We start from the raw sequence: 13,363 nt of genomic DNA on the forward strand, positions 1-13,363 counted from the left end.
CAAAACGTTTCTTGCAAAACATTCTAATTATAGAACCACGGGTAGGACATTCCATTAGACTCTCATCTTGAGTTAGGATCACCCACATTCCTACAAGCAAACCAATGCCTTTTCTTCACCACAGCCAAGGACAATACCAGAGGACAACCAGGTCAGGCTCCCAGGAGCCCAGCACTTTGGACCCAAGCCTACAGCAATAGCACCTACCAGCTGCCCTCCTCCTGGAGAAGACAGGTTAGAGTAAAGACATGGGATGCAGGCTCTTCTGAAGAGAGCCCACAGTGTCTTGGAGACAGGACCGCCAACTTGGAGCTTCCTTTTAAGAAAGAAAAAGCAAGCCACTGGGTTCCCTTTTCCTGAGAGAAGAGAGAAAAAACAAGCAAAGCCCTCCCTGCTTTCAGCCAATGAGCAAAACTGCAATGTTTGGACACCAGCTAGCAACAGCTGATGCGAACACCCCAGGGTCCTAAACAGATGCTGATTCAAGTTTTCTATCCTGCCTTTGTCTTGCTGTTCATTTTGCATAGCAGCTAGGATGAGTCTGAGACAGGTACTCCTCCCTAGAAGCCAGTGCTTTTTTCCTGGGGGGGGGGGGTGCAAGGGTGCACAAACTCCTAAACTCTTTGTGAATCTTTCTACTTTTCTCCATTTACTATATTTATTTTCCCTGATTTGAACTATAAAATGGTGATTTTCTTGAGTCAAAATGAGAGTACCCCTAAACATTTTTTTACAGGGGAAAAAGCACTGCTGGAAGCTATATTGTGCAAATATTGTGCTGGAGGATAGGATAGGCTAAGGTCCAGGAATTTATTTAGAATTCAGTGCACAGTTAACTTACAGAGGTTAAGCTCAGAGGTTAAGCCTTTCATGTTCAATGGACATACTCCCCAATAAATCAAATTGGATATGGGATTGCAGTAACCAAACTAGAGTTGAAGAATTTAAGCTCTACTAAATTGTTGGGGGCAGGGGAGAGAAAAAGATGTCCCTTCAGTCTTGCTTACCTTTCTGTTTGCTGTCTTTCATCCCCCAACCCCATCAAGACATTCAAGTGAAACTTTCCACTTCTGTGCCTGTTTACTCAGAAGTAAATTCCAATGTGTTCAATGAAGCTTGCATATGGGCAACATACTGTAGTTTTCCTTGTATAAGATGAGGGTTTTTAAATTATAGAATCATCTAAAAAAATGAGGGTTGCTTATACACAAATAGTGCATAGGGGGGACCTGCCACAAGCAGGAGATTGTCAGTGGTGATTGGGTGGGTGATTGCTGGCTGTGGCAAGGGCTGGTGTTGATTGGCTGTCTCTGTGGTATGTGGTTGGCCGATTGGTGGCAGCTGGCATTGAGGGGACAGACGATAGGTGGCTTCAGTGATGCATGCGTGAGTCAGCGTAGGTCAGTTGGGTGAGCGATTTTTTGCAATCCCCCCCAAAAAAGCTCAACAACTCTGGGCAATCTCCCCCCATTTTCTTAATTAGGAGTCTCCAAAAATAGGGGGCGTCTAATATACATGGGTGTGTGGTTTATACACAGAAAAGTATGGTGTATAGGGTTGCAGTCTCAATCTTAATGCGGGAGGTATGTTGTTGTTGTTGTTGTTGTTGTTGTTGTTGTTATATTTGTACCCCACCTTTTCTCCCGATGGGACTCAAGGAAGTTAACCAATAAAAACAAGAATCACTAAAAACATAGGAAAATTGACATTAAAATCAATTAAACATTAATAGAATTAAAATGATATGTAAAATCTGTATAAAATCTACTAAAAATTACAGTAAGAAACAGCAGGGTATCAGCCCTTTCATTAAAAGTAGTCAGTTCCCAGAAGCCTGTTGGAACAGGAAGATCTTCACCTGCAGTGGAAGGACCACAAGGAGGGAGCCAGCTTAGTTTCTTCAGGAAGGGAGTTCCAAACTCTGGGAGCAGCTACCGAGAAGGCCCTCTTCTGTGTCCCCACCAGCTGTGCCTATGAGGGTGGCAGGACCAAGAAAGGGGCCTTCCCTGAAGACCACAAAGCCTGGGCAGACTCTTACAATAGAATACAGTTTTTCAGATAGCGTGGACCTAAGGCGCACAGGGCATTATGGGTTTTAGCTATGTGCAGCTGCTGTTGTATTTGGTTACATTCCGGGGTTTTTTTATCATTATTTATTTTTCTTGTTAGAATTTATATAGCCATCAGGTCTATATTTACATAGCACTGAGTGGGAGATGACAATTCTGAAAGCTCCAATGAGGTCAATAGCACTTGGGTATGTTTAGCCTCGAAAAGAGGAGACCAAGAGGAGATAAGATAGCCATCTTCAAATATCTCAAGGGCTGTCACATGAATGATAGAATAAGCATTTTTTCTCTCCTGCTCTGGTGGGTATCAAATTACAAGAAAGGAGATTCTGACAAAACTTCAGAAAGAACTTTCTGACTATAAGAGCTGTTCATCAGTGCAATGGATTTCCTTGGGAGGTTGTGGGCTCTCCTTCCTCGCACATAGAGGTTGGCTGGCCATCAGTCATTGATGCTTTAGTTGAGATTCCTGCATTTCAGGGGGTTGAACTATATGCCCCTGGGGGTCTTTTGCAACTCTACAGTTCTATGGCTCCAAGTGTGTAGAGGACAGATAGCAGATTAAGTTGCCTCTTGACAAAATATAAATAGAGGTTTTTTGAATAATAAGAGATTGCCATAATTGATATAAACAATTAGTTCAAAGGGATGAGGCCAAGAGGGAGTGGTGTGGCTAGAGGAAACAAAGGGACCACAGATATCCTGTGTCAAGGGACAACAGAAACCAGGAGATGCAGATACAGATTTAGGAGAGCATGAACTGTTTGGTGGCACTGGGCATGCAGCCTCAAGGGCACTGCAGGGGACGTTGAAACTATGATTTAGAATGGAGCGTGAGAGGCAGGGGGTGCTGAACATTGGCATCATGCAGGGCACCAAGGTCTGCCACTGCCCTGACCACAATATGGGCACAACTTGTCTGCTCAGCTCTGAGATAAGCAGATACTTCTTTTAGGACAAGAAGGCTTTCAGTCATCCTTGGAAGGTTCTTGGAAGGTCTCTTGTTTTATCAATAAGTCACTGACCTTTCGTAGTGTCTTCTGCTAGGGCTACTTCCACATTAGGGGAGGAATTCAATAATGTGCAATAACACCAACAGGGCAAGCATTTCAGCTTGCCAGGCAGACAGACCACCTGCTGTCTCCCTGCACCCAGGTATACTCGCACTTAAGCCATTTTTTGGGGGGGTGCCCCTGGAGAAGTGGGGGGTAACCATCTTGTGCAAGCTTGAGCACCAAAGTCTACAACTTGGAGTTCCAACTGAGCTCTTTTATTGCGATACTTATAAGAGATTGCTCTAGCTGTGCCACAGGGACAATTTTAAAAGTCACATACTTGAGATCATTTATGAGAAGAACCACATACCAGTCATGCAGATTGAACTTGAGGCCTTCTAAATACAATGGACATGCATTACTATTGAGCTATGACTATTGAGCTGTCCCCCTAAGGACAGAAACTAAGGAGGCAGTGCTGGCCAAGTTCTTCACCATCTTCTTTTAATGAGCAGTGCCATAAAATGAGTCCCCTCAGCGAGAGATTGCGCATATCCGGTACGGCTGGGGGGATAACGTAAGACCTGACCGATGATCAAGGCTTAATGTCACGCCTTTTGGAGGCTGGAAAGTGAACTTCTGAAGTAGGGCAGTGAAGAAAAGAAAAAGCTCAGTCCTGGCCAATTGTTCTCCAAGACAAACTCGCTTTCCTAAAAGGGAGGAGAGAGAGAGAGAGAGAGAGACTATGTTAGTAGAGAGTTTACATCAGGGTTCAGCAACCTTTTTCAGCCATGGGCCGGTCCATTGTCCCTCAGACCATGTAGTGGGCTGGACTATATTTTTTTGGGGGGGGGGGGAATGAACAAATTCCTATGCCCCACAAATAACCCAGAGATGCATTTTAAATAAAAGCACACATTCTACTCATGTAAAAACACACTGATTCCCGGACCGTCCATAGGCCGGATGGAGAAGGCGATTGGGCCCCATCTGGCCCACGGGCTTTAGGTTGCCTACCCCTGGTTTACATCTTCATAGCAATCTCTGTAAATCATACTTCTCAAACCAATACACGAACACACACAAAATACAGCCATTCTTTGAAATTTACAGTGTTGTTCTCCAACCAACCATGCATATTAAGGGAAAGTGTAAAAAAATAATAATGCCTGTATCAGAGAAAAGAACATACAAAAATCCATTATATTAGGGGACTTGTTTACAAAATTGTGTATAATAGTCACAGTGAGATTTAAAAATGTGTCAGTAAGAAAAACATGCACCAAAATGGGTTTTCTTTTCAATTGCGGATGGCAGCTGAAATGTGGGAAACTGAATGTAAGATTGGGAAAATGAAGGAAACCAAAGTTGACAGATGATCCATCCATCCCTAGCCTTACAGCTTCCCTCTCACATTCCAAAAATGTGAAGAAGGCAAACAGGTTCATAAAATTTATATACCGTTTGATTGTAGAAAACATCGTAATTATGATTCAGTTAATAATTCCCCGAGAAGTTGCTTACTTTCTGAGCTGCATAGTGAGAATCAGGCTCCTATTCTCAGGGTGCAGAGAAGAAAACAACTTCGTGAGCATGGAGAGGGAAAACACTTTAACAATACAGCCTAACTCCCTGTGGGCTGCTCATGAAAGGTATCAGGAAACACCCCCTCAAAAATCCACACTGCGCCAGTGTCAGCACCATTTTGTGTTACACCATACACCCCAAAGGGCAGCCATTTTTTGACTGGTGCCCACAGCACTTTCTTAAATGCCAGATGTGCCCACTGGCTGTAGGAGGTTGGTGACCACTGCAATACACAATATAGTTAGCAATATGCCAAGGTCTCAGTAACTAAGCTGCCATCATATAGCCCTTCAACTTTTGTTACCTGCAGAGAATGGCAGGAATGCTTCCCTTCTCCGGAACTGACTGTTCTCTAGAAAATGGCCAGGATTAAACATATTGGGTGTTTCCCACTCATCCTCATCAAAGAGCACTGAGGTCAGGTTGGTGATCAATATGGTTCCCTGCCAAATAAAACGCAGAGAAGTAGATTAGAAATGGCAAGGCGCTTTCACATATATTTGAATTTATAGCAGTACTAAGCCTCTATCCCCTGACAGAAAAAGAATATGTTCTGAATGCAATATTTCATTATTAAGTAATTCATTCAAAGATTTCCCACAAAAGCACAGTTCCAATATAGATTTTAAAAGACATTCAAAGTCTGCTGGACTACGAAAATTCAGGGTTAGAAACACCAGATACTGGCTAATTTCTGACAGACTAGCTACCCATTCAAACTGAGACTGGTACAACTCTGTATTTAGACCAGAGGTTACCAACATGGTGCCCTCCAGATGTTTGGGGATACAGCCTCATCATCCCTGAATTCTCGCCTGCCACACGGGAGGCCCGGGTTCGATTCCCGGCCAACGCACCAAGAAATGTAGCCTTTCTAGGCCCTTTTAACCATGGATAGGAAAATGTTGCACCCGAGCAGGGTCAAAAGGAGCCAAACGACACCAAGGGGTTAAATACAGAGAAAGAGCTTTTATTCTGCCATCCCGGGGGGGGGGGGGGGGGGCAGAGGAGCAAGTGTGATAAGTCACGAAACAAGCACAAAGTTCACAGCCATTGCACAGAGTTTATATCCCCTTCCAGTTCCCTCCCCTTTCTCCTCCCATGTGTCTCCTGAGCATAAACAGAAAGTTCCTGTCTTGGGACCATTTTTGGACTCTTCCCAGGAAAGGGGGTGAGAAACCAAGGGGGTTTCAGAGTGTTCCAGTTATGTTTCATTCTCGTGCTTTGGCATGGTTCCCGGACAGAAAGTAAGTTGCAATCTGGTTTTAGCAAGGCCAAAGGCTCTAAGAAAACAATGGACTCTGTTCCCTACCTTTTGTTGCAGTCTTTTAGTTACAGCAAGAGGAATATGCTTAGCTAATGCTTTTTGTCTTAGAGGAAATGCAGTTTTAAAAATGCTTGAGGCGAGGCTTTGAGGCCTGGCTGCGGGGGGGGGGGATTCACAAACAGTTTTTTAGGGTTTCTTGGGGTAATCCTAACTGTTCCCCTTCAACAGCACAATGTTGGCTACCCCTAGTTTAAACTTGGATTAAAGTGTGTGCAGTTTAATGGAAGAGCAAAGACAGACAAGAAGAGCAATTATGTTCTTAACATTTACTTTGGGCACATGAAACCCAGCCAGTGTCGTGTCCTTAGTTGTCATCCGGGGCCCATTCAAAGGCACAATGCTGCTTTTTCTTTGAACTTCATGAACAACCGCATTGGTATAGGGCATGCTGTCCCTGTCATCCATCGCTGGCTGGCGAGACTGGCCAATCACAGAATCTATTTCCTCTTGGACCCTTGCTGCAAAAAGAGAGAACATCTGCTATAAATAGAAGAGGAACAGACATAAACTAATATCTGCAGACAAGGCCCATCTCGTCGTTCCACGTCTGGGTGCCCTTTGCCACCAGAGTGCCAGCATTGATTCAGGACTCCTTTTCCCCCACCCAAGATCTTTAGTTGGAATGGTTCATCTTCTGCTGAAATAGAAATGTTTTGGCTGTACCATTTATTAATTATTTTCTTATCATTCCAGTTCAGTTAAGGATCACTTCCCGGCAGGCACCCCAAAGTAATTTGCAATATAATAAAAACATATGGGAAAAATTCTTGCTCTTCTGATTGCTCATTAAACGGAAGAATTGCAGTTTGCCAGATAGAAAGTTCCCTTTCCCCTTCCCCTTCCGCACTGTTCTGTGGCCTCTCCCAACCTCCTTGGACCAATTTGAAGGTGTGTGTGAGAGAAGTACAGTGGCGGGATGCTCTGTTGCACAAGTGAAGTCCTTGCACAGAGCTTCTGCTTTTATATATGAAAACATTTATAGCATATGCATATATAATTTTTTGTGGGAATTAAACTTTACAGAGTTATGTGGAAGAGAGCCCAAGTCGTTTGACCCTTTGCCTTTTCCCTCCTATAGAAACTACACAATACACTCTTTTTAAAAGTTAGAATAACTTTTACTCAGTGTACTTGCCCATGTTAGATTAAACATACAATTCAGGTAGGTGTTACTTATGTTAACTAATACATATTACATAGATTTGTATCAAAGAATGACTAATGGTGCTACACACTGACTAGCTTTGAGACAGACAGCAACACCACCAGAACATAACTGCTGCCCTAGCTGTTAAGACTCTTAATAACTGCCAAAACTGAACCAACAGAAAATAGCAACCTCAGACATATGACATCACCGAGTTCTACAGCCCTTGTGAGCAATAACCCTTTACTTAGCATTTTGGATGCTTTCATCTCACATTTTTAATACACAACAGCTTAAAAGAACAACAGCACATATATAGCAATATGGCATTGGGAATCAATCGAAAAAAGAGAAGGGTGGTTGGTACTCAATGTTAGTCGAATTTACAGCAGGCACATTGAAGTTATACAGCCAATAAGTCAGATACTTTGATTTCAATAGAGGATTTGTTGAGTGCAACCCAAAGTAATGAAAGACAAGTAGGCAAATGATGGTTCTACCTTGAATTTCCGGGAAAATGGCCATGTACAGCAAGGCCCAGCGCAGGGTTGTCGAAGTTGATTCTGTTCCAGCAAAAAAGAGATCCAATGTTGAATGTAGGAGGTTGTCTTTATGAAAACTGGAAGCAGCATCCTCCTTAAAACAAAGAAAACGCACCAAAGGGTTCACCTGTCATTAAAAACACCATCCCAGTTTCAGTCCTATATATCAAGTGATGGCAATGAGATTCATGAGCTCTATTCCTGACAAGTGTCCTGGATCTAGCACAGCCAAGTCAACAGCCCTGTGAATCTGGTGAAATTCAGGCACCGGACAAGTGGTGATATACATTATTTCCTATTCATGTATATGCACCTTTGTGTGTGCGCGCGCGCGTGCGCACACACATTCACATACACACACAAACAAACACCTCACCAGTTTGTCTGCTTTCATACAGAGCCAATGGAAACTATATGGTAAGTTCTGATCCTTTAGATTGTGTCTCTGCTTTCTGTTATTAACCATTACTACTATTAATACTACCACAAACTATACTTTTTGTTTCTTACTGTGGCCATTTGATTCAGGTACGCATCTATTAAGTCTCTGGGTTCAGATGGGTTCCGGTCTTCTTCATGTTTTTCAATGATTTCTCTCACAAAGGATTTCAGTTCTCCCCAGTTTCTTTTAACGGTCTGATGGGTCCCTGGCAAGTGCTTCATGAGAGTGGGAAATGCATTGTACAGCTGAGGAAACAAATACTAACATCAGATTTGTGCGGGGAAAGCCCTCTCATAACAGTTGCAGATCATGCTACTATCAAAGGAGGTAGCAATCCATGCGATGGCTTCCCATGAAGATGGCTACCTGTTTGAAAAATGCATGCACCTTGCCTGATGGTATCAGGAAAATGATGCCAATGTAGCTTTCCCATTTGATGATGCTTATCTGCATGGGGTGGCCTTTCACAGATTCTAATTGGTAAGAGGGGAGTGTGGAATTAAGCCGTGTATGTCACTTGGGATGCATCACTGTGTTCATTGCAAGACATGCTCTGGATCTTAAGTCCTGCTTATGAACACCACTCAATACCCAGTGTTATTTAGCTACATAAATATTCCAGCACAGTGTGAGAATGTTCCCAATATGGAAAATAAAACTAACTAGCCTTCTCATGATATGTGCTACTTGTCCAAATGCTTTGATTTTATTCAGTCACTCATGTGATTCCCCACTTAAAGGCCTAAAATGTGTCGTAGCACCTGATTTTTAGTTGTGATGCCTGCCTTATAATACCGAAGACACCCCAACCCATACATCTTCAGTATTATGATAGACAAAGTTAAATAAAAACAAGATGTCAAAGGGACTTGGTATGGGGTGAGATGCTTGAATTACAAGTTCAAGGGAGAAAAAGAAATTGGAACATAAAGAACAATGATGGCCCAAAGCGAATGAATGAACAGTCAACAAGAATGTGGGAGTGTGCCTGGAACCAGAGCGACTCTGTTGTGGTTACCCATAAGATCTCACAGAAGATGTACCTGAATCCAAATACTTCCCTGAAGATACATTATCTCATCAAAGAAGCGCAGAAACCTCTGGAAATTACTGTCATGGTAATCAAAGCGGTCCCCAAAAGTGACAGAACAAATGATATTTGAAACAGCATTATTAATCTGAAAGTGAGGGTCAACTGGCTGCCCTGGAGACGGAGAGAGGAGAAGAAAATGGAGAAGGAATAAGACTGCTTATGGCTTCCATGTAACAAAAACAGGTGGGGGAAGTGGGTGGGTCTGGTCAGAGTATGGGGGGGACAGCAGAGGTTCTTCAGACAGAGAATGTTTAGATGGCGCAGTGATGGAGTTTTATACCCTTAGTGGCACATGCTATAGGTATAAGCTATCTAGCACATTGTTCTGTGAGATGTTGTTTTGAGGTTGTGGGGGCCAGACCCCCTCAATCCCTGGATACAGCAAGTATTAAAACATAAGCCAGGCTACCTTCCTTATGAGGTGATTACCTGGGGGATGGGCTATTATGGGAAACAAAGGAAAGGACCTCTGTGGGAGACTGCAAGCACTCCCATTGGGAGTGTTAATATTGTGACTCCCTTGCCCCATCCTAGGCTCATGTTGTATACGTGTGTAAATAAACCATATAGCATAAATGGACCTTAGTCTCTTCAAAAAAGGAAACACAAAGGCTGGGAAATCTCACACTGCTTGGAGGTTGGGGGTGTGCGCAACAATGTTTTGCCAAGGCAATACGTTTGGCAACAAAGGCCTGCAAAAATGGCAGAGACAGGAAAATATACACAGGAACTATTGCACAAATTCCATTTGTGACTTTGTCAAAGCTATCAAAATCGGCACACTTCCCTCAAAACATACAGCGTACCAATTCTGTTGCTCTCCTGTACTAGTTGAGTGACTTTGGGTTTCAACTGCAGGTCTCACTGCATACATGGAGCCTGACATTAGCAGAGGCTTCTGCGTTTTGATGGCAGCTGAACTCCTACGTGCCACAATGGACTGAGTTTTGCATTGACACCCATCTAACCATGGGGATGTCCCAGCTTATGCAGAGCTGCATTTGCCACAAGCAGCACTTGAAAGCTTCATACCACGACAAATGTATTTTTTAACCTTTCACACGAAATAGGCTTTTTTGACTCTGGTTCGCACCTTTCTCAACTTCAAAAGCTTCCTTTAGGTATCGGCTCTCTTCCTGTATTCGTTCTTCTAAAGTCCTTTTACCCAAACCAAAGTTTCTGAGCGTTGATATGGCAAATCGTCTCTGTTGTTTCCAGGTAAGACCATTAGAGGTCAACACTCCTAGATGAGAAGAAATAGCAAGCAGAGCAGGGCAACCAAGATGATTAAGGGTCTAGAACGGAAGTCTTATGAGCAATGCCTGAGGTAGCTGGGCAAGTTTAGCCTGGAAAAGAGGAAACTTGAGAGGAGATATGATAACCATCTTAGGATTGTCACATGGAAGATTGAGGAAGTTTGTTCTCTCCCTCTCTGGAGAACCCAAACCAATGGCTTCAAGTTACAAAAAAGGAGATTCTGACTAGACACCAGGAAGAACTTTGTGACAGTAAGAACTGTTTGACAGTGGAATGGACTTCCCAGTAAGCAACAAAAATCCAATGGGTGTGCAGGTGGGAGGAAATGAAGAGGGAGTGTGGAAAGTGTCCCCCACCATTTATTTATTTACCCTCCCCCCACATAAGGTTGCACTCCCATATGTAAAATAAGTGGAGGTTGTTAGCCCACTGTACTAACTTTGTCCTGTGAAAAACATTGGGAACTGTGATGGAAAGGCAGCATATGTTTGAAATACACAAAATGAAGTAAACGTATAGGAACACGTAAAGCAGTCATTATATATTTTACAAATGTCCCTTCTGCACTGAAGCCCTTTAGGACACTCTGGAATTGCTTTTCTGGATTAATGGTACCTGTTTAATGTTTATATGGTCTTGATTATTCAATGATATTTCTGGTTTTCTTTCATATATTTTTGGCTTTTTGATTAGATAGGCAATAGGAAATGGTGAGATAATGTCATTTAAACAATTGGCCATAATTAAAAGTAACTCACCCAAACCCCTAGCGATTTCCTTGGTAAAAGGAAGATTTGGACGATCTATGAAGTTTTCACCCTGATGGACAAGAGCTTCTTTCACCAGACGCAATCCATTCACAATCACAATCCATGTTTTCCCAACCTGAATGCTGAAGACATTGCCATATTTTGCTGCCAGCTGGAAGGAGAGGAAGAATGCAAGACAGGATAAAATATCCCTATGTGGTCTTTATTAATATATTCTATATTAATTTGCCTGCTTGATGTTTATAGAATGCCTGTATGGAAGATGTCATCTTGGTTTCTCTCAAATACATCAGAGATGCCAAAAGGGTTTCCTGGGCCCTGTACATGGACAGGCCCCCTCCATTCTCCGCCTGCAATCTATTGGCAAGAGCTGCTGCTTCTGCACATATATTAACTTAGGCTAGCCTACCACACAGGAATGTTGCAAAGAGCAGGAGGGTAGGCTAACGTACAACAAAACACACAAACAAGAGCACACACACACACATTTTTCCAGTTTGATGTGTCACGTCTATCAGGTATATGTTGTTTAGTTGTCTCCAACTCTTCATGACTCCATGGACCAGAGCATGCCAGGCACTTCTGTCTTCCACAGGTATATAGTCTAAGCAAACCTGCGAAGCTGTTTGGCATCCTGTTTAAGAGGGGAACACGAGAAAAGCAAACTTACCTCTGGACGGGAGCTGGACAGAGCTAGTTGGTCATTAACATACCCAAGCAATACGTGGCTCACAGCAAATATGTGACTTTTTTCTGACCAGAGTTAGAGCGAAAAGGAAGAAGTGGTGGAAATAACCTGCTAACAAAATAGAATCATGCAAACAACCATCCTACCTTTTATGGCAGGTGTGGACACAGGCTTGTTACCAATGACAGTTAGGCAAAATAGATCCCCCAGATTCAGAGGCCATACACATCTGGATGGAACAAACCACAGGAGATGCATTTGCCTTCATGGCCCAGCTGTGGGCTGCTCAGAGACCTCTGGCTGGCTACTCTTGGAATCAGGATGCTAGACTGGGGCATCTAAGCCTCATTTTCCAGTGAGGTTTTTACGCTCCTTTCCACTGCAACGTCACCTGTTTTCTCACCATCTGGTTCATTCCTTCATTCTTACCTTCCGTGCTGCCAAATGTGGGTCCTTTGCACCAAAATGTGGTATATTACCCAGCAAGGGAAGAGGCCTGGGCCCTGGGGGGAAATCCCTTGGGCGAATCCTTTTCTTGTAATCAGCAAGGAGTAGAAATGTTGCCAGAAACACCAGAACAACTTGCAGGGACAAGGCCTCCCAGAGGACAGAGAGCAACTGGAGCAGCATCTTGGAACCTTTCAAGCCTTCCTTTGTCAGAGCAGACTGTTTTCTGTTGGGAGAACAGAAATCTGATCCCAGGAAAGCAGTTATACCTCTCCTCTTGGTTAATGTTTCTGTAAAAAAACCAGGGCAAAGTTTGCAACCCATATATTGCTTTATATCACACCAACCAGGAGGCTGAAGGAGATGGCTTATTGAGTAACTCTTCTTAGGGGGAAGGGGGAGAGTAGTTTTCCGAATCGGAATATTTCCTTCTTGTTCTCACTTTCAACACACACACACACACACACACACACACTTTTCACATGTACTAAATGTAGCTTAAAATACCATAAGCAACAATAGTCTGTCATTTCTTGGAAAAAGGTGTAACAGCATCTTTAAGTTGGAACCACTACTTAAAACAGGTTTGTGACACATATTAAAGACTCTAAAGCAATAAGTTTCTCCAGTTCTTTCTAAGGGTCTGAGGAGGTTGTCTCAATGGATCATCTTATCTCATATAGGATAGGACTCATCTTGCCTCTGGCTGCTCAGACCCAACAGGTTAAATTTCACTTGTTTTGAAGAGTAAAGATTAGTATCTTAGCTGACATTTGTAGAAGAACTATCTGCAAGTGCAAATCAATGCTAGCTCTTTGATATCTTCAGACCAGAACAGGTTCAGCAACTCCCAATTCTAAAGCCAGTTTCCTACAAACACAACCCCCCCCCTACAATCCAAAATCTGATGTGGGGTGGGGTGGGATGGCTGGAGATATTTTATTTCTTTATTTTATATTTACTTTTAAATTCTTACGATTATATTCCACCTATGGTGGC

General features: G+C 43.0%; 1 protein-coding gene across 4 annotated transcripts in view; it reads right to left on the bottom strand.

The window, feature by feature from the left end:
• LOC310680924 (cytochrome P450 2J2-like) overlaps positions 1–13,272 on the bottom strand; it is a 37,475-nt gene extending 24,203 nt beyond the window's left edge. Inside the window, exons 1-9 of one of the 4 annotated variants that reach the window (XM_083448135.1) lie at positions 12,347–12,957; positions 11,218–11,380; positions 10,296–10,445; positions 9,153–9,313; positions 8,178–8,354; positions 7,626–7,761; positions 6,249–6,436; positions 4,956–5,094; positions 3,318–3,774 (exon numbers count right to left, since the gene is read on the bottom strand). In XM_083448135.1, coding sequence (XP_083304261.1) covers positions 3,599–3,774; positions 4,956–5,094; positions 6,249–6,436; positions 7,626–7,761; positions 8,178–8,354; positions 9,153–9,313; positions 10,296–10,445; positions 11,218–11,380; positions 12,347–12,688 — 1,632 coding nt within the window. In that variant the 5' untranslated portion in view covers positions 12,689–12,957 and the 3' untranslated portion in view covers positions 3,318–3,598. Of the gene's footprint in view, positions 1–3,317; positions 3,775–4,955; positions 5,095–6,248; positions 6,437–7,625; positions 7,762–8,177; positions 8,355–9,152; positions 9,314–10,295; positions 10,446–11,217; positions 11,381–12,346 lie in introns of those variants that run through there. The other 3 variants (XM_083448138.1, XM_083448137.1, XM_083448136.1) reach the window with 3 other exon arrangements.
• Between the last annotated feature and the right edge of the window lie 91 nt (positions 13,273–13,363).

The sequence above is a fragment of the Podarcis tiliguerta genome, assembly GCF_965153285.1.
Source record: "Podarcis tiliguerta genome assembly, chromosome: 6".
Taxonomy (NCBI): domain Eukaryota; kingdom Metazoa; phylum Chordata; class Lepidosauria; order Squamata; family Lacertidae; genus Podarcis; species Podarcis tiliguerta.